The following is a 26,716-nucleotide window of genomic DNA, read 5'->3' on the forward strand; positions in this document are numbered from 1 at the left end:
TTGTTTTGGGATTACATGATATCTTGAAATCTCATCTTTTCTTTTTCTGACTATATGGTCTATTCTTTTCTTTTTCTGTCTCCACACTGGCTTCTTGCTTGCACACACATGTGTGTGTGTGTATGTGTGTGTGTATGTGTGTGTCTCCTTTGCTTTCCCATGTTGAGCCAATTCAACATTAGAACTCCCTCTCAAATTTTATGTCATTCTCTCTAGTTGACTCAGCAACTACAGCTGTTTTCCTAGACCTGCTTCTTCTAGGTCTGTGGAAGTAGAAGTCAAAGTCTGCTTGAGAGGGGATGTCCTAATGTGGACATCCTGTGTTCCCATTCTGGTCCTCCCCTGAATAGCTGTATTCTTGGGCAAAATACTTGGCTTTCTGTGTAAAATGAGATAATAGCATATATTTCATAGGATTGTTGTGAGGATTAAATAAGCACGCTAAATACTTAGAACAGTGTCTGGGTCATAGTGAAGTAGTCAGTGGTTGTCATTGTAAAGAGGTCTGGGTAGGCAGTGGTTGTCAAGCCTAGTAGAAAAATGGACATTTTTGACTAAGAGGTGTTGAAAGATGAGAAATCTTATTAAGATATAATAAAATAATCCATATCAATAAATTATATGGAATTATCTATATTTTATACCTAATACTTCATTATTTATATTTATTTATTAAGAATACGTTTACTATTTCTTTGGCATAACCCTGGTGTTATTATCTCAATTTTCAGATAATGAAAGATTATGAATATGAAGAACTTTAAGGCCAAACAACCATTAAGAAGTTTGAAATAAGTTTTCTTTTGGAATATGATTTGAAATAAGCTTTAAAAAAGAATTCTAATCCTTAGGTTTTTTTTTTTCATTCTACATTAATTTCAAAATATAAGTATGATGGAGAGAAATGAAACAATACAGTTTAATACTCTTAGAATATAATAGTTGTGCAGGGCACAGTGGTGCATGCCTGTAATCCTTGTAGTTCAGGAAGCTGAGACAGGAGGATCATGAGTTCAAAGCCAGACTCAGCAAAAGTGAGGTACTAAGCAACTCAGTGAGACCCTGTCTCTAAATAAAATACAAAATAGGGGTAGGGATGTGGCTTAGTAGTCGAATACCCCGGAGTACCAAAAAAATCCCCAGTACCCACCCCCCCAAAAAAGAAAAAATATTTGCAATTAAAGGAAAGTTTTAACATGAATCAAAGGAAATCCTGCTTCTATATTAATAGAAAACTTTAAGATATAAATTGAATTAAAAAGAATTTAAATAATATAGATAATGGAAAAATAATATATTTAAGTCACTACTCAATGTCATTTTCTTAAAAGAGTCCTTCCTTAGTCTATTCCCTATTTCAAGATAGCTGAGAACTAGCAGAACCATTTAGTTCCTTAGTCTCACTTTTATTCACAGTGTCTATTATAGTATAAACATTATATTATATGTTTATGTGTATATGTGTTTATTGTCATCTTTATGAAGCCAGGTACTTTGCGTACAGTTGTATATAGCTGTATCCAAATTCCTTGATACATTTTAGGCTCTTAATTGACAAAAAGAGAGAAGAAAAGAAAGAAAATACATAGTTTGGTTCTTAAGGTAAAGTTAAAGAGGTTCAGAGTTCCTATTAATTATACTGTATTGGGTATTTATATTTATTTATAATAGTGTCCCAAGAGACCTGAAGAAATGACCAATGTGTTGCCTTCTGTGTAATTCAGATTGATGACTATATGACTCTTTCCTCTTATTTCTCACCTACCATTTACCTCCAGTCCCTATTAATAGCAGTGTTATTAGTTATTAGTTTTATACTTAAGTCTTGTTAAATAAAACTTTGTATTCAACCTTGGAATTCAGAATCAGTAGGTCTATGTATCTTAATATTTTCGATGTTTTAGTCTTTCATATGGTATGAAATAAGTAGTTGACACAGCTTTTTGTACCTTGGTTGTGGTGAAAAGGATATAAAAATCTCTTGAAGTCTCAGGGGTAACTCATTTTTGTGAGACCCAGTATTTCTCTTTAAGTCTTTCCTTTTGTAGATCCAGCAGTTTGGAGGCATTAGTGGCATGTGACTTCTTATTTTCTTGCTTTGGGTTGAAGCTCTTGAAGCTTCAGTGTACTGATTTTCTGCTTTTGAAAACAGACAAAAAGCAGTACTGATATAAGCAGATGTGTATACTCCAGGAGTGAGTTACATTTAGGAATGCAAACCTTGGAATTCAGGGATTAGATTTAGATGTTGAAGATGATGATTCTTTTTTTTCTGGAGTCTTTCAAGAATAGAACATCTGTCATTTTGGTTCAGATTCTACTGGCTCTTTGTAGCAGGATTTGAGGAGATGTGGTCTCCAGAATGTAGTCCATCTCTTTCTCAGTGGATCTTCCCTGGTACAAGGAAAGTGGGAGGTTGGGTGGGAGAATTCCAACTCCTAATGGTTTTTAACTTAAGTGACGTCTGTCCAAGTTGTGAGAGATGATTTTTCTTTATAATATTTTCTTATTCTGGTTGGTTCTATAGAATTTGCTATGAGAGACAACCATAATCTGCAGTCCTTTTTATTTTTTATTTAGAGACAGGGTCTTGTTAAGTGTCTTAGAGTTTTGCTAAGTTGTTGAGGCCTGCTTTGAACTCATGATCCCTTTGAGAGTACCTAATTTGTTGTTAGTTCTTTGTCTTTGAAACAATGTTAAGGACAGTTTGGATTGGGAATTGGGGGTTAAAAATATCATCGAAGGAGCACAAACTTGGATGAAAGTTGATATCTGAAATTGCTTCATTTCATCTTTAAGTTCAAAATTATCTCCCAAACATCTGACTTTATATTTGTAAATGCCCTTGTAAGGATTGTGGTAACTGTCATTCAGGAGTAGAGATCACTTAGAGCTCATTAATAGACACTATTCCCTCTGAAAATGACATGGTATCTTCTGTAATCCTAGAGTGTTTTAATAGTCTATTCTGTGCTCAGCAATGAAACATTTCAGAAGTGACTGACAGCCAATTGATGTAATTCATGGTGATCTTTTTGTGTTGACAGATCTCTAAAAAGTCATGGGAAATTACTACTGTACCCAGTGAAGCTGCCTCCTTTTTTTTTTTTTAACTGCCAATATTCTACAAAACAGGACAATTTTCTCTTTGACTGCTGCTGATTTTTATTTCAATAACATGACATGATTCCTCCTTATTATTAGAATTTCTTTTGATAGTCAGAATGTGTTCCCTATAGATAATGTTAATTTTAAAATAGAAATTCTCCAAATTAACTCTCTTACTTTTCTAACTTCCATATCAAGACAACCTTGCCAGTAGCCCTTTTCCTACTCAGGAAGAAGTATTATTTAATTTAGACAATGTAAATATTTTTAAATGCTTTTTGTCCTTAACTAAAGGTGAAAGATGGAAAGGATAAGGGTAATGAATTGCTTATTTTGGTGGGTTTTTCCTAGAGCACTGAAAAGCTAAAAGTCTGATATTTTGGTTAATATTATAGAAAATAGCAGTCATGTGTTCAAAACTCAGAAGTCTCCAGATTTGTATTTTGGATGAATGGAAAGTGGCTGCTGATACATTGGCCCTTGTCTGATGAGTTATAGGGAATAACTCAGTGGTCTAGACCTCACTGTTGCCCTAACTTTTCATCTAAGAGAATTTGCTGTAACTACATCTCTTTGTCTTTGTCCTTTGTCACTGTGTTTCAAATGTAGCAGTTTTCCTAAGACTTTCAGGCTGATCTTTAAAGAGGAAGGGTACTCATTTTCCTTAATTGAACTCATTACTTTGTAAAGCATGATTGTTATGAGTTGACAAGTTTTTGTTTGTTTGTTTGTTTGTTTTTTGGTACTGGGGCTTGAACCCAGGGGCACTCAACCACTGAGCCACATCTGCAGTCCTTTTTATTTTTTTATTTAGAGACAAGGTCTTGTTAAGTTTCTTAGGCCTTTGCTAAGTTGCTGAGGCCTGCTTTGAACTCATGATCCCTTTGAGAGTAAACTGAATGGTATAGCCCTGTGCTGGGTGTTGTGGAGGAGATCTGAATGTACTTTCTGAGTATAGTCCTACTCATTTTTGTTTACCCATTCCATAGCATGACACAATGATTTTATCAAAGTATAATTCCAATTTTTAAACAGTGTTTTGAAGTATCATTTATAATATGTGTAGTGCCTCCTTCATCTTTTGTTCTAATTTCTCCCTTGTATCATCTTCCCACTCTCCCCCTTGCTCAGTATTTCACTAGACTAAAAGATGGCCTAAATCAGCCCATAGAGTCAAACTCTGAACCTCTTTGTACCTGCTGCCAGATGTAATCTTGTGAAAAGTTAAATGTAGAGAGACCAAAAAGATTCCATTCTTTTAGACTATAGGGAATATGAAAAGTTACAATAGTTTCATAGTTACGAAATAAATAGTAGGTACCCCCTCCCCCTCTGTCTTTCTTCCTTTCTTTCAGTGGAGAATAGAAGAAAAGTGTGGAGCTATCTGGTTGATGGCAAACCCCAAATCTGACATGTGAGCCCAATTTACACAAGCATGTAGTATCCTCAGTCTGCCACCTTATGCTTGTGCTAAAAGGCACTGCTATAAGTTGTTTAGATGAGTCTGTAATTTAAAAATAGATGACTTGGGATTTGAGTATTGATTCCAGATTAAGTATTGATTCCAGTTAAGTGATTAATAAAAAAATCATTTTCATTGCTGTTACAGTAAAATGGAAGTAATAATTATATGCATTGAACCTACTTCTTCAAGCTTATGGGAAAACAATGTTAGAAAGTAAATTGTGAAGTTCTTTACAATTTTAATTTTATATAGAAATAATAATTCTTCTTCCTCATCCTCCTCTACAACAAATCCACTGAGGATGATTTTTATCTTACCAGTACTGCCTTTTTCTTCTTCTTCTTCCTCCTCCCTTCCTCCTATTTTTCTTCTCCTCATTATTAGTCTTTTTCCTCTTCCTCCTTTTGGTGGCTGGGGATTGAAATCAGGGCCTTGCTCAAGATAAGCATGCACTTGGCCACTAAGGTACACTTCACCCCCAATATCATCATTGTGTTCTTTTGTTTTTTAATTGTTTGTTGTACATGACAACAGAATGCATTCATTTCATATTACACATATAGAGCACAATTTCTCACATCTCTGGTTCTATATAAAGTATATTCACACCATTCATGTCTTCATACATGTACTTAGGGTCATGATGTTCATCACATTTTTCAAGATCAATAATTTGTCGAGTGATTTAGTCCCCTGGTTTCTCTGACTTTAATGCCCATCTTTCCTTCCTAAACTAAAGTTATTTGTTAATATACTGCAATCTGTTCTAACATCTGTCTGTTCATCATGCCTAATTTTGAAACTTCTCATTATTATTTCAGTTACTCTTATTCGTTTAGTGGGATCTCATTCGTTAATTCTTTGGGCAATTATTTATTTGCAGGCACTATGTTAGAATAACAGCTTTTTTTTCAGTCTAGCTTTTTTAAAACAGAAGAAAACTGTGTTAAGAATAGAGTGACAAGTATTGCTAAAATGCAGAGAAATATAAAATGTTTTGGGAGGTCAGAGAAGGCATTGTGGGGAAGGTTCCGATATAAGCCCATGCTGCACCTAACCCTTTACAGGATGGCCTCTGCCACAGGCCATTCATTTGTTTTGTATCAGTGTATGAATATTGAGTCATTCTGTATGGTGGCAGATATTCAAGTTACTTATGCTTATTGTCTTCTAGCTTGTCCAAATTATTATAAATACAACACACTTGGAGAAATCCTGTAAGTACTTGGAAGAATTCATCACCAATATCACTAATGTGCTTCCAGAAACAGTCCACACCACCAAGCTCTATGGCACCACAACTTTTAAGGTGAGAAATTGTTTAGTATTATGGAAATGTTCTAGTGTACATAGTCTGGAGCATTCGATTAACACGGCTTTGTTTTCTCAGGATAATTTATAATATGCTTTTGAGAATAAGTACTTATAAAGGGTCTTGTTTTCCTTCTTTATTTTCTTTGAAAAACAAATATCTGTGTGAGTTTTTGATGTTTAAACTAAAACAAAACAAAACACACCCCAAACCAGAACTAACCAAACAAAACTAAAAATATACAACTGTGTCCTCTAAACCCTTTCTTCTTTGTGTTTTGTGTAGGAAAATGACTGTTTCCTAAGTTGACTCCCTCATACACAAGAATTCTAAATTGTGATCTAAATAATCCTCGTTATGGCTGACATCAACATAATTAATAATTTCTCCTTAGCTGTTCCCTTCTCTCTGGGTCTGATTTTTAAAACTCCTAATTTTTTTGTGAGGAATTTCTCTCTCTTATTATTAGAGTTAGCATTTTTATAATTATTTTACAAGGTCATATCTTTAGTTTTGATCCATCGTTGGATCAAATGGGAAAACTGACATTCTTGTAGAGAAGAAAAATTATTGGTAGACAAGTTTCTGGAGGATAAAAGCTTTAAGTAAAAGAATCTTAATTAATTATTTTATGTTGCCATGTGAGCTTAAAATAGGTATTAAGCAGAACAAGTAATAGGGCAATGTGGATTCTAACATAAAGACTAACCTATGTGGTTTGAGATTTTGTTATTATTATTCAATTGTTTTCGTGTTTTAAACAAGTTCTGTTGCCCTTTTGAAATCTAGACATTGATAACTAGATATATAGTAGTAGAGATGAGACCATGATTTATATTCCCTAATGAGTATTTATTTTGATTTTCTTTTTACATTTGTTGATATCTACTTGTTTATCGTATGTGCAAAGGAAGAAATCAAATTTGGTTCATACTGTCATTGTATGAGAGTACAACCAGTTGGTAAGAAAAAAGTACAGTTTTGAAATATAAAATAATTTTTGTGGATGATGTGATTAAGTTAGTGACTAGTTTGAGTTATATGTTCATTTGGTGACCATAGATTGTTTTATATTACTAATAAACTTACTTAAAATTTAATATATGATATATTATCTTCATGTCATTCTGTTCAGGTTGTTCAGTAAAGTCTAATTACAGTTATTCCTTGGTCTTCATAAGGGATTAGTACCAGGATGCCCCATAGATGCCAGAATTTGTGAGAGGACCGATCTTTTATATAAATGGTTGAAGTATTTCATTTGCATATAGCTTATACACATCCTCCAGGATACTTTAAATCATCTGGAGATTATCTATAATAATTATCTTATATAATGTAAATGATACATAAGTAGTTGTTATACTGTATTGTTCAGAGAATAATGATAAGAAAAAAAATACGTATATTTTTAGTATGAATGAATTTTCTTTCTCATATTTTCAATCATTGAATTCACAGATGTGAGCCTCTAGATACAGAGGGCTGACCATACTAAACATTGATTCTCTTTTAATAAAGAAAAGAATTAGAATGGGATAGTCATTTATATTTGTCTATCCTATGGAGAATATGTTGTATTTACTGGTACTTTTTCCCCAACCTATCTCAATTTTTTATTTTATTTTATGTCTTTTCAAATAGTGTTCAGAAATCCTCTCAAAGAATGGCTTATGTGTTTTGTTATGGCTCCAACATTTAAAATGCTGAGGGAAAATGACAGCTAGACAGGAAGCCATAGGGGTTGAAAAGCCAGTTAAATACTTAGTAAAGGAGAAGTTCTGGAGCCACTAAAGGTCATGTTGACAGTGCCTATTGGAAACACTGATTGCTTAAAACACATTGAAAGTTTATTTTTACCAGGGTTGTTTCAGACTAGCTAACCCAGAACTCAATATAAACATGGCAATTATAACAGTTACATGTTGTGTATTTTCCTAAGCTACTGTTTCCAGAAAACTTTCCCTAGCAGATGGAAACCTTTATGCTGGAAAAGGGGCAGCGAGAATTAGAAGGTTTTCAAGGTATTTTCTTGCAGAGTTCCCTCTTGTTTGTGCCATATGTGAAATAATCCACCTGGCATCCTTAGGTTTCCTTGTTCATAAGATTTTCCTCACTTTCTTACATCTTCTTAGAATGAAGATATTTATTAACTTACAACATCACTAATATTGCTTGCATAATTACCATGTGACCTGTAGTAGATTCTTGGGGAAAGAAAACAAAAGTACTTCATCCCTGGACTTATAGTTTATGATCTACAGGTAAGAAAACACTACATTTTATGAAGAAGTATGCAAAAACACTACAATAAAACCCAAAATGCACTCATTCCCTTATTTAGTCAGTAAATTTTTATAAAGTATACACTCGATGCCAGGTAATTTCATAGACACAAACAAAATAAATGAATCTCCTGACTTTACAGTAGTTATGTTTAATGAATTATATATGATAAAAAAATCTAATATAGTTTCAGGAAATGATAAAAACTAGGAAAAATAAATGAACCAAATAACATAAAAAGTTTAGTCATTTGGATTTCTTGTGGATATGCATTCCAGTCAAGGAGAATTGTACAGAGGTAGGTATAAGGGGTCAGTCTAACTGTGGCATATCTAGTACTTGTGCAGGTGGTAAGAGATGAAGTAGTAAGGAGTCAGATGATTTCTGATATTCTAGACGATAATAAAACTTTAGATTTTTTAAAAAATGAGATGTAAAGTCATTAGAAGTTTGGTGAGGATGGCGATCTGATTTATCTTTTGTTGGTTAAGCCTGGTTATCATATGGAAAATAAATACTTTGTAAATCAGTAAGAGTAGAAGAAGAGAGCTTGGGTTGGAGGCCATTGAAGTAATCCACTAAGAGTTAGTGGTCACTTGGACTAGCGTGGTAGCATTTGAGGTGCTAAGAAACATTTTCAGAGGTAAGTAGAGATAGCAAGTCTCGTTGCTGAGTTGAATGTTGGTTTTTAAGAGAAGTCAAAGATAATTCCAAGATGGTTGAATGTTGGTACTATTCATTGAGATGGGAGTCTTTTATTATTTTTTATGAAAATAGTAGATTTGGAGAATGGAGGTAGAATCAAGACTTTCGTGTTTGACATATTAAGCTTGAGTTATTTAATTGTGATCTTCAATGAGGTGTTCTACTGATAGGATAAAATCTCATAACTGAGATAAAAATTTAGAATTTATCAGTATAAAGATGTATTCAGTGCCTTGGGATTGATTTTTTTCTGGGAATTGGACATATAGAGACAAAAGTTGTGGGGATTAACTCCATAGGTCTTCAACAGTGATACACCCAGAAGAGGGGAATTCCACAAAGAAAGGGAAAAAAGAAGGAAAGAAGAAATAAGTAAATCACAGTTGTTCAATAGGCAGAATAAGAAGAAATTACCCAGAAGAGTTTGTGTAACTTGGCTCTAGTAAATATATAACTAAAAGTGATTAAAAAGTATTTGGAAAACCTAAATTTGACAAGTAACCAAGTAAGAAATGAAAACATCGGGTCAAAGACTTTAAAATCAGGCAAAGTTCAGATGATTTTAACAGTGAATTCATTTAAGACTCCCAAGAAACAGATAATTGCTATATAACAAACTATTCAGATCATAGGAAAAGAAGAAATGTATTTTAGTTCTTCAAACTCAGCATAAAATGATTCAAAATACAGAGAAACCACAAAATATTGAACCATTAAATATTGCTGTAAAAATCAGAAATAAAAATCAAACAAAAAGTATATACCAAAAAATGAGGGATTAAAGTAGTTTAGGAATGCAAGGATAAATAGTGCTAGGAAATTATTTAAAATCATTCCCTGCTTTAAAAGATCAAATGAGAAAAACATTTTGAAAGATATAAGAGGTATTTTATATGTCAACATCTATTCCTACCAATCCTTTCTATCTATAAGTTGACAAATCCAGAAGGCCGGAAACCAGTAAAGATATAGTTGAACTGAATTCAACTGGATTTAATTGATATTTATAGAATATTTCGTCTAACAACAGCAGAATACACATCCTTCCTAAGCTCATACAGAACACTGACCAAGACAGACCATATTCTGGACAATGCAACACTCTTTAAAAAATTTTTTAGGAAATAGGGGCTGAGGTTGTGGCTCAGTGGTAGAATGCTCACCTAGCATGTGCGAGACCCTGGGTTTAATCCTTAGCACCACATAAAAACAAATAAATAAAATAAAGGTATTGTGTCCAACTACAACTAAAAAAATAAATAAATAAATATTTTTTTTTAAGAAGTAGAAATTGTAACAAAATTTGTTCTCAGACCACATGGAATTAAACTAGAAATCAATAACAGGACAATAACTAGAAAATCTCAAAATGTTGGGAGATTAAATAACATATTCCAAGGGAAAAAATGTGTTTAAGGAAAAATATGTCATGAGGAATTAAAAAACATTTTTTTCGAAATAAAAATGAAAATACAATTCATCTATATTCATGGAATATAGTGCAAGTATTGGGTGGAGGAAAATTTGTAGCATTAATAGCATATATTACAAAATAAAGAAAAATCTGGATTCAGTAATCTAAGGTTCTACCTTAGAAAATTAGATAAAAAAGAATAAATTAAATCCAAAATAAAGCAAAAGAAAGAAGGAAATAATAAAATTAAAAGCACAAATTAATTAAAATGATCTAAAAAAGTGAAACAAGGTCAAAAGCTGGTTGTTAGAAAAATATCAATAAAACTATTTATTGATATTTGAATCAGCTAACCAAGAAAAAAGAGAGAAAACAAATTGTTAATACTAATATATGTGAAAGAGAAACTATTGTTTCTCGTTGAAATAATAGTAAATGAATATTTTGAACAATTCCTTACACACATCTTGAAAACCCACATGAAGTAGATAAATTCTAACTTAAAAGACATTGTGTTAACTTGCTGTTACAGTAACAAAATACCTCAGATAATCAACTTAAAAGAGGAAATATTTATTTTGATTCACAGTTTTGGAGATTTCTGTCCATGACTAATTGGCCCCATTGCTTTGGGCTTGTGCTGGTATGTACATCATAGAGGAAGTGTTTTGGGGTGGAAGCTGCTCATCTTATGGTGACCGGGGAGTGAAAAAGAGAGAGAGGAAGAAGCTAGGGTCCCAATATGCCTTTTAAGGGTACATCCTCAGTGACTTCTTTAAACTATGCCCCATCTCCAAAGGTTCTATCCTTCCCAATAGCACCATAGGCTAGGGACCAAGCATTTAACACTTAGGCCTTTAAGGTACATACGTTGAAGATCCAAACTGCAGTAGACACAGTGTACTTAAGTATGCATAGGGAGAAAGATCTGAACATCTTTTTATCTCTTAAAGAAATTGGATAAATAATTAATGACCTTGATAAAACTGAAGACAGCAGGACCAGTAAATTCACTGGTGAATTCTGCCAAAAGAAGAAATTACATGAATTCTCTACACTGTTTTCCAGAAAATAGCAGCAGGAAAAAACCCTTCCTGACTTATTATATGAGGCTAGCAGCACCAAAATATCAAAAATGGATTTTATAACAAAGAAAAACTATAGAATAATATTATTTATGGTCATGGCTACCAAATTTTTTAAAAAAACAGCAACAAATCCACAATGTATAAAAGGAAGCATATACCTCAACTAAGAGAGATTCATTCAAGGTCTGCAAGGCTGGTTCAACTTTCAGAAATAAACTATGTAATTAATTATATTAATATTAACAGACTAAATCAGAAAAAAATATATACAACTATATAAATGGATGCCAAAAAGTGCCCAATCATGGTAAAGACTTTCAGCAAATTAGAACAGAGGAGGAATTTTCTCTACTTGATAAAGAACATGGACCAAAAAACCTAAAGCTAAGATATTTAGGATGAGATACTAGGTATTTTCCTACTAAGTTCAAGAACTACCTGTCCTCCTAAACCACTCTTATTTAACATCCAATAAAATAAGAAAAGTAAATCAAAGATATACAGATTATTTCCAATAACATGGTTGCTGACGTAGACCATCCCAAAGAAATTACAGACTAACTGAAGGTACTAATTATAGCAAGATTAAAGACACAAAGTCAATATACAAAAATCATTTGCTTTCCTTTATATTTACAGTGAACAACTGGAATTTGTAATTAAAACATTACCATTTATATTAGCACCAAGAAATAAAATACTTAGATACAAATTTAACAAAATACTGTGTCTGTCTGAGGAACCTGACAAAACTCTCATGCAATAAATACATAGATAGATAGATAGATAGATAGATAGATAGATAGATAGATAGATAGATAAATGGAATTATTTTCCATGTTTCGGGGCAGGGGTACTATATATTATTGTGATCTAAATTTCTCCCATCACACTACATAGATTTAATGTAATCTCATTCAAAATTTCAGCAAATTATTGCTTTGATATTTGAAATTTATACAGAAAGGCAAACACCCAGAGCAGTCAACAAAATATTGAAGAAAAGCAAAGTTGGAAGAGTGACACTACCTGAGTTTGAGACTTAAGAATGAAGATAGTATAGTATTAACAAAGGAGTAGCTCAGCAGATCAATGCATCAGAATATTTAGCCCAGAGATAAATCCATACAGATGTAGTCAACTTATCTTTGAGAAGGAGCAAAGGCAATTTAATGGGGAATGGAGTTTTTTCAACAAATGGTGCTGAAACAACTGGACACTTATATGCAAAAAAAGAAAAAAGAAAGAAAAAGGGGGAAAACCCCACCTAGATACAGATCATACATCTTTCACAAAAATATAACTTTGAATGTAAACACAAAGCCATAGAATTTCTAGAAGATAGGATTAGTGATGATCTAGGTGACCTTAGGTTTGGTAATGATTTTTAGATACAATGCAAAAGACATGATACATGAAATAAAACATTCATAATTTGGACTTCATTAAAATTTTCTGCTCTGGAAAAGACACTGACAAGAGAGAAAAGACAAGGCACATACTGGGAGAAAATATTTACAGAGCACATATTTAGTGAAGGACTTGTATCCAAAATATACAAAGAACTCATAAAATTTAACAAGAAGAAAACAAACAAACCAATTTCAAAAAATGAAGAAAGTTCTGAGCAAATTCCAAAGAAGATATGCAGATGACAAATATGAACATGAAAAGGTTTTCCACATCATATTTCATTAGGGAATTCCAAATTAAAACAAGAATGAAATACCACTACACACTGAAGAAGACATTGGCCTTGAAGTAATAGATGGCTTCATCCACAATATATGTATCTTTTGTTTCTCTGGGGGCAGATCCTTTGAACTGACTTCTGATAGGTGATAGGGCCATGTTTCCAATGAGTTTTGGTGTTGGGGTCCATGAGAGAAGATTGGTAAGCCAGCATCTTGGCAGCACCGGGGTTTGGACCCAGAGGAGTGGAACCTAATTTGTCAAGTGTCTTTTTAAAATACTCAGTACAAAGAGCAAACCCCGTTGTTCTGTAGACTTTAGTTAATAATGAAATCCCAATATTGGTTCATTAGTTGTAAAAAGTGTACCACTTTAATACAAGGTGTTTCAATAGGGGCAATAGTTTGTGTTTGGGGTAGAGGGGAAGTTGTTACATACAAATGCTATGCACTTTGACTAATTTTTCCTTAAACCTAAAATGCTAAAGGAATTCAAGGATAATTTTAGGTTTTCATAAATAGTGTAAAGATGTAAGTAGAGAGGTGCTCACTGAAACTTTTTTTATGTGAAAAATCTATTGAAAACTGTAAAATACAAAAGAAATTGAAGGTGAGACAAATAGAAAAATATTCTGTGCTCATAGATTGGAAAAATTAATGTTATTAAAATATCTGTCCTATCCAAAGTGATCTACCAGTTCAATATGGTCCCCATCAAAATTCTGCAGAGTTTCCACAGCAATAGAATAATGAATCCTAAAATTTGTTTGGAATTACAAAAGACCTGAATAGCCAAAGCTGTCTTGAGCAAAAAACTACAAAGCTGGTGGCATCATATTATTTGATTTGGAAATCTCCTTTAGAGCTGCAGTAATCCAAATAATCTGGTACTGGCATAAAAATAGACACATAGACCAAAGTAACCAAATAGAGAACCAAGAAAATAAATCTTCACATTTATGGTAAATTGATTTTTGGCAAAGATACCAAGAATACAAAAAGGGAAAGAATAGTCTCTTCAAGAAATGGTGCTAGAAAAACTGATTAGCCACATGTCCAAGAATAGAATTTGTCCTTATTTCACACCAAATGCAAAAATCAACCCAAAATGGATTAATGACTTAAATGTAAGAACTCGAAACTGTAAAACTGCTAGAAGAAAACAGAGGAAGAACTCTATGACATTGTCCCGGGCAGTGATTTTTTTTTCAGATATGACTATAAAAGCCTGAACAACAAAAGTGCAAATAGATGAGATTATATCAAACTTAAAAAGAACTGCACAGCAAAGGAAGCAGAGTAAAGAAACAACCTATTGAATGGGAGAGTGTATTTTAAAGCCATACATCTGATAGGATATCAATATCCAAAATTTATCCATGTGTGGATAAATGTACCTGTAGTCCCAGTTACTGAGGAGACTGAAACAGGAAGTTCAACCTGGCCCCATCTCAAAAACAAACAAACAAACAACAAAAAAACCCCACTATAGTTTATAAGAAACTAAGACAATTTTATAGTAAGAAAACATATACCCCAATTTAAAAACGAACAAAGGACCTGAACAGTCAATTCTCAAAATAAGACTTACTGATAGCCTATAGGCATATAAAATAATGCTCAACAGATTCGCAAATTAAAACCATAATAAAATATCACCTCATACCTGGTAAAATGGCTACTATCAATAAAACCAACAATGGGAAGTGTTGGTGAGGATATGGAGAAAAGGGAACCCTTATACACTTTTGGTGGCTATGTAAATTTGTACAGCCATTAGGGAATATATGGAGGTTCTTCCACATATTCTACCATATGATCTCGCAATTCCACTATTTGATATATATTCACAGAAAATTATATCAGTGCATTGAAGAGAGATCTGCACTCTCATGTTCACTATAGACTATTCATAATAGTTAAGATATGGAATCCACCCACGTGTCCATTAGTGGGTGGATGGATAAAGAAATTTTGGTATGTATACACAATGGAATAGTATACAGCTGAAAGAAAGAAGAGTATTCTTTCATTTGTGACAATTTGAATGAACGTGGAGGACATTTTGTTAAGTGAATAAAGCAGGCTTATAAAGACAAGTGATACATGATCTAATTTATGTATGGAATGAAAAGTTATTTAACTCATAGAAACAAAGAGCAAGAAGAATGTTTTCGGGGGAGGGGCAGAGGAGTATTTGCTTAAAGATTACAAAATTTTAGTTAGATTAGAGGAATTAGGAGCTGGGGTTTTGGCTCAGTGGTAGCATGCTTGTGTGTCATGCGTGAGGCACTGGGTTCGATTCTCAGCACCACATACAAATAAATAAAATAAAGGTCCATCAATAACTTTAAAATATATATATATATATATATATAAGAGGAATTAGTTCAAGAGATCTATTGTACCGCCTGATGACCATAGTTAAAAACAATGTATTGTGTTCTTGAAAATCTCTAGAGAGTAGATTTTAAGTGTTTTAACTACAAAAAAAATGATAAATATGTGAGGTAATACATGTGTTAATTAACTTAATGTTTATTATCTCATATATTACTAGCTTCATTTAGCTGTTCCATAATATCCATATTTGAAAATGTCATGTTGTACATAATAAATGCATATGCTTTTTGTCAATTAAAAATAAATTTTTTAAAACTTAGCTCTATAAGTAAACATAGTCACTACTTATGGTATGAAAATATATTATGAAATTATACTTTAAATAAGTGAAATAATAAGTGAGGGTACAAGTTAACCAATTAAATCCCATGTTTCGAGTCTGTGAATGTTTGATTGAGATTGACCTAGGTGCCCTAAAATAGGTTGGAAATAATAATCTAGAACTTATTTTTTATTATATTAATTAATGTTAATGTTATAGCTGTTAGTGTAATATAACTATGTTCTTATTGTTACATAATCATATATTATATACTATGCTAAAGTTTTTATAGTGTTTAATATCTGAGAAAATGGAATGAAATGGATTAAAAAGTAATTGAGGAATCAGAATTTACAGGACTCCTCTTCTGACTATGAACAAAAGAATGGAGTCAAATGTGTTGCTTATCTCTCTGCTTTGGTTTGAACTGAACATTGAAGAATAGAAAATAAGATGTGTCTAGACCTCAACCTACTTATTTCAAAGTTTATAGGCATGGAGATGTCCACAAAGCAATAGATATATGGTTCTTGAAATAGAATGTGTTTGAAGGAGATCTATCTATATTGAAGACTGGTACTGGAAGCTATAAGAATTAATTAGATAAACCAGGAGCGGTGGCGCACCCCTTTAATCCCAGCAGCTGAGGAGGCTGAGAAAGGAGGATCCTGGGTTCAAAGCCAGCCTCAGCAATGTCGAGGTGCTAAGCAACTCGGTGAGACCCTGTCTCTAAATAAAATACAAAATAGGGCTGGGGATGTGGCTCAGTGGCTGAGTACCCCTGAGTTCAATCCCTAGTACCTCCCCCCACACAAAAAAGAAATAATTAGATCACTCAGAGAAAGTGAAAGAATGTGTCCCCAGAGGTATCAAAGCAAAGTCATGGGAAGTCAGAATTTTCTCTTTTCTTTAATCCCCTCCCCTCCCTGCTTCCGTTCCTCTCCCTTCTTCTCCTATTGCTGGAGATTGAACCCAGTATCGCTCGTGCTAGGCAAGTGCTCAATCACTGAGCTACATCTTCAGCCTAGGAAACAGAATTTTTAATGGAGAATATTTAGTAGAGCTGGAGTAAGTTCAAACTGGAAAATAAATATTGGATGTGGTAGCAATTAGTTAATGGATTCCTGAATCTGTCCTTGGTGATGGATTATTAGTAATAGAATCCTCATTGTTCTGGTGTACTGCAGACTCATTTGTCCTGAAAATATTATTTCCTAGGTAAATAAATTCCAGAATACTTCTTAGAGCATTTCATATGCTACTGTACATCGTATATCTCTTAATTTATAGAGAATCTCCAATTTATGTGATTTAGGAATCTTTACTATTTGAGCATATTTTAAGATTAGTGTTACATAAAACACATTTTAGGAGACATAATGACATATTAGTCTTTTTGAAATAGATTGATAGTAAAGAAAGCCAAGAGCTATTACAATAAGTAGTGCGACAACATAACATGAAGTTGAAACCTAGGGATACTTATAAGCAATGTGAAGAAACTAGAGGATATAGAGAGGATAGTATTGCTAGAAGGAAGCTCTCGAAGTCCCAGAAGAGTAAAAAAGGGACTAGGATCCTGGAGAAGGTTTGCTTTTGAACAGAGATAAAGCAAGAAAAAGGGTACAAGCTTCTGAGGACAGTGAAGGCAGTTTGCTCATTTAGTGAAGCAAAAAAATATTTTCTTGCAGACCAAAAAATAAGAAATAAAATAAAAAGAAGAAAGGAAGGAGACAAAAGATAGAAATAGCCACATTGCACTTTTGGAAAAAGAAAAAATTAATAGAGACTGTAATATGACTCAGTTTCCCAGTTGTGAAGCTCACTGAATGTAGATGTGATATGACTTTAAGTCATTTAAATTTCTGCCTTTTTCAAACTGGAAACTGAATTATTTTTTAAATTTCATATTACTTCACAGGATGCTAGGCATGCAGCTGAAGAGGAAATTTATACCAACTTAAATCAGAAGATTGACCAGTTTCTGCAGCTGGCCGACTATGACTGGATGACAGGAGATTTAGACAACAAAGCAAGCGATTACCTTGTAGACCTCATTGCCTTTCTGCGGAGCACCTTTGCTGTATTCACGCATCTTCCTGTAAGTGACAGTGCCTCTTACTTTGCTCTTTGATACAGAAAAAAAAGTTCCTTGAGCTTTAATTTTGTGAAAGATATTAGTTTCTGAATTAACTTACTGTTTGGTATAAAAACTCACACTTTATTCATCAAACCTTAGTGATATTTTCCCTTTACTTTTACATTTTGTTTATTTTGAAAATGTTCCCTACTGTCCTGTCTTGCTACTAACTTCAGGATAATTAGTACAAAGACATAATGAAATCCTTGGTAGAAATAAAAGAGAAATATCAGAGTCAGAATTTCCATATATATATATATATATATATATATAAAACTTAGAATCTTTTAATTTTTTTATAAATTGAAATTCTCTGATATAATTCTTTGCTTTTTTAAAATTTGCTTTTTTGTCATTATTTTCTTGAGGATCATAGTTATAATTATTATAGCAATGTGTACTAACTCATGTATTATTTATCTACATAGTAGTGGAGTTATTTCTGATTTTTGTCATTATTTTCTTGAGGATCATAGTTATAATTATTATAGCAATGTGTACTAACTCATGTATTATTTATCTACATAGTAGTGGAGTTATTTCTGATTTTTTTCCTTGATTTTCTGTCATATGTTTCTGTGTCTTTCTAGTATTTTTTTGGTTGTTGTTAGACATTCCTTTACTGAATAAGTAGAAAGGGCAGGCAGATTGTGGTTTGAGATCAGTTAGTCCACTTATAGACTGATGTGGGCTAAGCGTGGGTTGCTGATGTCCTGAATGGTTGTTTGTCCCTGTTGCTGGATATGATTCTACTGGGCCTTTTCTAAGAGCTTGTCATTGTCATCATCTCTTCAAAACCAAAGAGGATTTTAGAGATTTTTACATTTTAGAGAACCTTGTCTATTCAGCTTTCTGCCTTCTTTGGTTTTAGATAATTTGACAATTGAGAAAGGAGTATTAGCCATACACCAGGTCAGCAATTAATAACAGGAAGAACGTGTGGTTGTAAGTTGTCATTGTCAATTTTCCATTCCTCCAAGAAAATGGTTCTTCCTGTGGTCTGAATGTATACCCCCCCAAATTCACATGTTGATACTAATGACCAATATGAGGACAACAAAAAGTGAGGCCTTGGGAGGTGGTAGATCATGAGGGTAGAGCTCTCATGAATGAGATTAATTAACTTATAGAAGAGGCTCTAGAAAAGTGACCTTTTTCTTCCCACATGTAAGTATACAGCATGTAGATGCCTTTCATGAAATAGCAAGTCAGCTCTTACCAGACAATGAATCTGCTAGCACCTTGATCTTGGACTTCCTAGCTTCAACTACTGTAAGAAATCAATTTCTGTTGTTTATAAGCTTCCCAGTCCATGATTATTTGTTATTGCAGTTAGAATGGACTAAGGCACTGCCTACCTGAGATTTTTCCATTTGTTAGTATTTTTCTCTGAAACACTGGGTGACTATGCAAAATGTTTTCAAAGGCTTTGATTTAATCCTTATATTTTTCAATGATGTAGATTTGGAACGGAGCAAATGTCTTGAGAGGAAAATTGGCCACCAAAGCTCTAATGTTGGCATTCTAACTCCTTGGAACCAGCAAAAATTTAATGGTTTATTTGACCGCTTGTTGCTAGTATATACCTGGGCCTAACTTCAGTTCTCAGTGTGATGCCTGTGCTGAGTTTTGACCAGTGCCCTCAGAGACAACTGCAGATCTTTAGCTCAGGTTTGTAAGGTTCTGCCTTCTATGCAGTTATATTCTGATCAGCTTTAATAGTATCCTTAAAAATTTCATCTTTGGCTACATTTTTTACTGATTTACTTGTTCTTAGTAGGAAATTAGGTCATTTCATCTAGCTCAATTGTAATTCCTAAACCAGACAAAACTACCACAAAAAGCCCCACAAATTAATCTGACAATTATGGATAATAAATAAATAATTGAAAACAATTCTCAGTGTTTTAAGAAAGTAACTTAGTGCTATTCTATGGGATTTATTCCAGGAATGCCTGAATGGTTCAATGTTTTAAAAATTCTATTAATATGATTTATCACTTTGCTATGTGAAAGAGATAAAGTATTGATTTTATCTGATGTTTTTCTCTCCAAGACTTTAAAATTCTATCCTTATTCTGTATGCTAGGAATTTTCATTATAATGTGCCTTGATGTGGGTCTGTTTTAGTTTTGTATATTTAGGGGTCCTATAAGCTCTTGTATTTGATTTCCATTTCATTCTTTAGATTTGGGACATTTTCTGATATTATTTCATTGAAAAGATTGTGCATTCCTTTGGTTTGTATCTCAGCACCTTCATCTATTCCAAGAAATCTTTAATTTGTCTTTTAATGTTATCCCATAATTCTTGGAAGTTCTGTTCATGGTTTCTTAGCATCTTCTCTCTGTGGTCAGCTCTATTTTCAAGATTATATATCTTGTCTTCATTGCCTGAGGTGTCTTCCAAGAGGTCTAGTCTGTCAGTGATGCTTTCTATTAAGTTTTTAATTTTCTATTAAGTTTTTATTGTTTCCTTCATTTTGAAGATTTCTGCTTTTTTTCAGAATTTCCGCCTCTTTATTGAAATCATCTTTCACTTCCCGTATTTTCTCTCTGATTTCATTCATTATATTGTCCTTTGCTTTGCAGATGAGTTTAATGATGTACATTTTAAACTCCTTCTCTGACATTTCTTCCATTGTGGTGTCAGTGGATTCTGTAATTGGAGTATCTTGGTTTGCTTGGGGTGATTTGTTGCCTTGCTTTTTCATCTTGTTTGTGTGCTTACCCATCTAAAAGTTCAAATCTGAGGTAGTAGAGTTTCTACCCTGTGGACATATAATGTCCCTGAAGGTTTCTAATACTCACTGTTTAGGGTGAGGCAAATAATAACAATAACCAATGCAAGTAATATACATTGAAAATAGTTCCTACTATGACATCTACAATGTTAATTATCACAATAAACAGAAATTATATGATCAGTTATTGCCTATAATTAAAACAACAAGTTTGTAAAAGGGTTTATAATTTCAAATGGTAGACAGAAAGAGAGCAGAGTTACGTAAGATGTAATGACTGCGAGGGAGGAGAGAAGACAGAAGTAAAAGATTAAAGGAAGAGTGAAAGAACATGGAGGTTAGCTGTTAGTGGGAGAAAAGAGAGAATCAAGGGAAACAGGTAGGACAAAAAATATATAAAGTAAAATAAAAAATTAAAAATACAAAACAAAACTAAAACAACTGAACAAACATTCTAGTTTACAAAAAAACTAATCCATGAAAAATAACTGGCCAGTTGTGTCTCACCCAGCTCGTCCTGGGAACAGTGGAATTGGAAGAGGAGGGGTAGAGCCCGGTGGTTTTCCAAGACCAGTTGTCCCCTGTGTAAACTTCTCTCCACGTTTGATTCTCTCCTGATCACGTAAGCACACTCCATGTCGTGCAGTGTGTGTTTACTGGGCTGGGATTTCAGGCCAAACTTGGGTTTACCAGGAATTAGCTTCCTCAGATGCTGGCCCCGGTGCCAAGGCTGCAAAATGTTTCCTTCCTTTGTCCTCTTCAGGCTGCCACCTGGAGAGATGGCGGCTTCTTTCCCCACACATGGATATCCTGCAGCAAGTCTTTCAGGTTTGTTGGGCAAGGTCCTTGATCTTTAAACATTCCATTCCCATACACACTTCAGTCCTCCCCCAAATGCTGATTCCTTTAATTTCCTTATTTCTCCACTATGCTGACAAAAAGGCCACTCGGGCTAGTGCTTCGATCCCTGGCTCAGCCCCCCCCCACCAGCTCCCCCTGCCAAAAAAAAAAAAAAAAAAAAAGAATGCTTTAGAAATTACATTAAATAACATGGTTAGCTGGGTCCAATGGCACATATGTGTAATTCCAGCAACTGGGGAGACTGAGGCAGGAGGATTGAAAGTACAAAGCCAGCCTCAGCAAATCAACAAGGCCCTCAGCAACTTAGCAAGACCTGTCTCAAATACAAAAAATTAAAAGCAGTGGGGATGTGTCTAATTGTTTAAGTGCCTGGGTTCACTCCCTGGCACAAACAACAAAAAATTAAAATAGAATAAATTATAATTGTTATAATGTTAGCAGGAAGAGTGAAGCAGGTGGCATCACTATACCAGACCTTAAACTATACTACAGATCAATAGTAACAAAAACAGCATGGTATTGGCACCAAAAACTGGAAATCCATATGCAACAAAATGAAATGAAACCCCTGTGTCTCACTATGCACAAAACTCAACTCAAGGTGGATCAAGGACCTAGGAATTAAACCAGAAAATCTCTGTCTAATAGAAGAAAAGTAGACCCTAATCTTCATCATGTGGGTTAGGCCCCACTTCCTTAATAAGACTCTTAATAGCGCAAGAATTAAATCCAAGAATCAATAAATGGAATGGAATCAAACTAAAGAGTTCCTTCTCAGCAAAACAAACAATCTGTGAGGTAAACAGAGAGCCTACATCCTGGGAGCAAATTTTTACCCCTCACACATCAGATAGAGCACTAATCTCTAGGATATATAAAGGACTCAAAAAGCCAAGTACCAAATAAATAAATAAATAACCCAATCAACAAATAGGCCAAGGACCTGAACAGACACTTCTCAGAAGAGGATATACAATCAATCAACAAAATATGAAAAAATGTTCATCATCTCTAGCAATTAGATAAATACAAATCAAAACTACTCTAAGATATTATTTCACTCCAGTCAGAATGGCAACAATAAGTGTTGCTGTGGATGTGGGGGAAAAGGTACACTCATACATTGATGGTGGGACTGCAGATTGGTGGCAGCCAATATGGAAAGCACTATGGAGATTCCTTGGAAATCTGGGAATGGAACCACCATTTGACCCAGCTATTCCCCTCTTTGGTCTATACCCAACAGACTTAAAAACAGCATACTACAGGGACACAGCCACATCGATATTTATAACAGCACAATTCACAATAGCTAAACTGTGGAGCCAACCTAGATGCCCTTCAATGGATGAATGGATAAAAAAGAAATGTGGCATATATACACAATGGAATATTACTCAGCAATAAAAGAGAATAAAATCATGGCATTTGCAGGTTAATGGATGGAGTTAGAGAAGATAATGCTAAGTGAACTTAGCCAATCCCCCCCCAAAAAAAAACAAATGTTAAATGTTTTCTCTGATATAAGGAGGCTGACTCATAGTGGGGTAGGAAAGGGGAACATGGGAGGAATAGATGAATTCTAGATAGGGCAGAGGGGTAGCAGGGAAAGGAAGGGGACAGGGGATTAGCAAGGATGGTGGAATGTAATAGACATCATTATCCAAAGTACATGTATGAAGACACCAATTGGTGTCAACATACTTTATATACAAGAGAGATATGAAAAATTGTGCTGTATAATGTAATAAGTATTGTAATATATTCCGTCATCATTTATTTTTTTAAATCAGAAAAAAAGAAAAAAATACAACTTAATAGGAAAAAAATTTCAACAACTGTATTTACACTGCTAGTACTAGAAAAACAAAAACAAAGGCCACTGATGATAATGTAAACAAATATGTGACTCTGGTAATAAAATAGATGTATCGACTGGGTGCAGTGGCACAAGCTTGTAATCCTAGCTACTTATCAGGATGAGGCAGGAGGATGGTAAGTTCAAAATCAGACTCAGCAACGTAGTAAGGCCCTAGCCAACTTATTGATACACTGTCTCAAAACTTAAAAAAAAATAAAGGACTGGGAGTGTTGATCCTTGGTAGATCACATCTGAGTTGAATCCTTCGTACTAGCACATAAAAAAGGACATACATATTAAAGTTGTCACATATTTTTAGCTGTACACTTGTTAAAAGTAAAAAGGAAATAATAGCATTCAACATTTGTAAGAAATACTTCTGGAAGTAGGTATTCTGATACATTGCCAGTAGAGGTCTCAATGGTATAGTTCTTTTGGTCATCAATTTTTCAGTATACCACAGAAATCCCTAAAATGTATCTACCTTTTTACCATGCAATTTCATTTTTAGACTAATTCCTTAATGAAATAATCATGAGTGTGTCATAAAATTCTGATATAAGTATGTTAAACACAGTATTATGTTTTCTATAGTGAGGAGTTGATCTAATTAAAAGTCCAATAATATCATTTATTCATGAATGTAAATGTATAGTCATTGGAAAACATCTTCATTATTTCTCATTGGAAAAACATATTGAAAACCAGTCCCCAAAATTTCATAGCATTTTAAACATATATAATTTTAAATATTATACATACTCATTAACCATTTATAATATATATAGTTAGAGTCTGAAATTGCTTACTTCTTAATTTTACAGTGCTTATCTATATACATAGTTTTTACTTTTTATCTTTGTTCTTTAAAAAAATTTGTCATAAAACATTTGCTGCTGCTTAAATCCTGGTGGTATGAGGAGGTGATATTTGGAATTATGTTCTTCATCTCAAGAATTATTCTGTCTTTAATAACTAATTTATTCATTATGAAAACAACACTTTTATTTGAATAATTTTTTTCTAATGTGTTTCATTTGTTGAAGGAAATAGGACCAATAGAATTTGGCTATTAATTTTCCCTTTGCTTTGTAATGTTATTTGAATGAGTGAGATCTTGTAGTATTACAAGAGGAAAAAACCACAATAGTTCAGAACCAACACCTTCCTAAAAGGGTGTTCACTAAATTTATCATCTTCTGTTTTTTTCTTTTGTGCTTAAAATATAAAAATTATAATCTAATGAGTTATTGTCTATATGTGCCATGAAATACAATGATTCCTATATATGCAATAGTTATCAGATGTCAGTATCATACTCTGTTTCCCTTACTTTAAACTCTACATCATTTAGAAGAAGTAATAAGGATCAAATTGCTATTAGTTTGACTCAAAATGCATGGCATTTTCCACCTGTGAGTTGTGAACCTAAATATTGTATAACATCTCAGTGCGGATGAGTTGATCCTAGTATTCAGATTATAGAACCACTTTTCCAAGCACCATTAAGAACTAAGGTGGTAGGTAATTGACTGCACTAAATCCTCAATATTGCTTCCATAAATGCCATATTCTAAAGCAGAGATCTCTTTTTCTTAAATCACACTTTCAAAAATTTATTGGATTGGCCTACTGTAATCTACAGAATGAGGTAAATATGACTTCCAAAGTACTCCTTCTCATTTTCCACAGGCAGCAAATAGATTGTCTGGCGTTTGTGTTCTGTTCCCCAGAAGGCTAGATACTTTCTTCATGAAACTCCATGTGAGTGACAAAACAGAGCTATGTTCAACATTTGCCCTTGTGCATTACTAGCGAAAGAATGATAGGGGAAGAGTTCTTCTGAGGAAGAACCAGATCATTTGTCTTTTACCTAATATGAATATTTTGTTTTCATGTTTCAAATTCCCAGACAGCAGTGACTCTGTCAAAAGGGACTGAATCATAGGAACTATGTATATGAAGAAAATTGAAAGGAAAAAGCAAACATTGTCTTGTTCTCCTAAAATTTGAAATTCCCTGTTTCTCTTAGTCCTTAGTAATATTTTGTTGCCACATCACAAAAGCAGCATAGTCAATGCATCAGTGGGGAAGAGGGAAAGGATGTGTGTGAGAGAGAGAGGGAGAGAGAGGCAGTTGTCTGAGAATCAGTGTATGTATCAGGGAGAGTATCCCAGATCATTCTCATTATTAACCAGTCAGGGAAATTATTGAATTTTGTGTCTATTTTTCCCTTGAAGTTTTGAAGATCAGGGCTCCCACCTGTTATCATGAGGCACCCAGAAATGACCATCATAGGGTTTTCCACAGTTAGAGTTTTAAAATGTTACTTTGTGTCTTGAGTTAACAGATGAGGTAAGTTCCCAAGTATTCATCTCAGGCTCCAATTGCATAATTTACAATTGCATGCATACTTACCCATTTTGCATGCTCAGCATAAGAGCATTTTTTGAGGATTTATCTTTGTTATCCTGATAACTATCTTTCAGAAATGCTTAAGAGAGAGGAAATACTGTCTCAAGTAACAGACCTAGAGGAGAGAATACTGAATTTGTTTTTTCTCTTGCTATTAATGTTAATTTGTATGTCCTGGGGCAAGATCTCCCATAACCCACCTTGGTTTGTGGGTTAAGTGTGGAAATTGTCTTAGTTCAAGAATCCAATGATACCTATCCCTGGCCTTACTTCCTGGTTGAAAGACCATCTTGAAGGGAAAGTTATTTTCCCTTAAAATATTTCTGAAATTCTTCTTATCTAAAACCCTTTTAAAATGGACATTTTTTCTTATGTCTTCATTTAACTGTATGAACTGCTACAATCTCAGGACTTAACAAATGTTTCTCCTTCTGAGAAAATGTCAGTGCCCCTCATTAGGTACAAAATCTTTGTGATTATCCAGACTTTCCATTATGGAGTCTCAAACTACCTTTTTATCTGTCTGTCTCTCTGTCTTTCCTATATGCTGAAGACACTCCTCCCAAATTGAAGCAATTCTCTTTGTCAAGAATACTCTTTAATATCCTGGGTCTTTTTACCAGGCATTTTATTATGGACTTGAATGTGAGCTATTCCCTGAAACCCCTGAGAACTGTAATCTAATTAGTGGATTAGTTCATTTGATGGATTAATAATTTAAATGGATTAATGAGTAGTAACTGTAGGCAGGTAGGATGTGACTGGAGGAAATAGGTCACTGGGTCTCTGCCCTTGGGGGTTACATTATCCCAAGCTCCTTGCACTCAAGCTCTTTCTTGTTTCCTGCCTATCATGAATTGAGCAACTTTCCTGTCATGCTCTTCAGCCATGATGTTCTGTCAGAAGGGTGTGGCAGAGCTGTGTAATCCACTGACCATGGACTAAACCTCTGACACCTTGAA

General features: G+C 33.8%; 1 protein-coding gene across 5 annotated transcripts in view; it reads left to right on the forward strand.

Moving 5' to 3' along the window:
* The window catches only part of Exoc6b (exocyst complex component 6B), a 569,814-nt gene that overhangs the window by 307,121 nt on the left and 235,977 nt on the right, over positions 1-26,716 (forward strand). For all 5 annotated transcript variants that reach the window (XM_078029030.1, XM_078029033.1, XM_040271223.2 and 2 more), the window contains 2 exons: positions 5,748-5,882; positions 17,656-17,835. In XM_078029030.1, the coding sequence (XP_077885156.1) occupies positions 5,748-5,882; positions 17,656-17,835 (315 nt within the window). The remainder of the gene's footprint in view (positions 1-5,747; positions 5,883-17,655; positions 17,836-26,716) is intronic.

Source organism: Ictidomys tridecemlineatus, chromosome 12 (assembly GCF_052094955.1).
Source record: "Ictidomys tridecemlineatus isolate mIctTri1 chromosome 12, mIctTri1.hap1, whole genome shotgun sequence".
Classification (NCBI taxonomy): Eukaryota; Metazoa; Chordata; class Mammalia; order Rodentia; family Sciuridae; genus Ictidomys; species Ictidomys tridecemlineatus.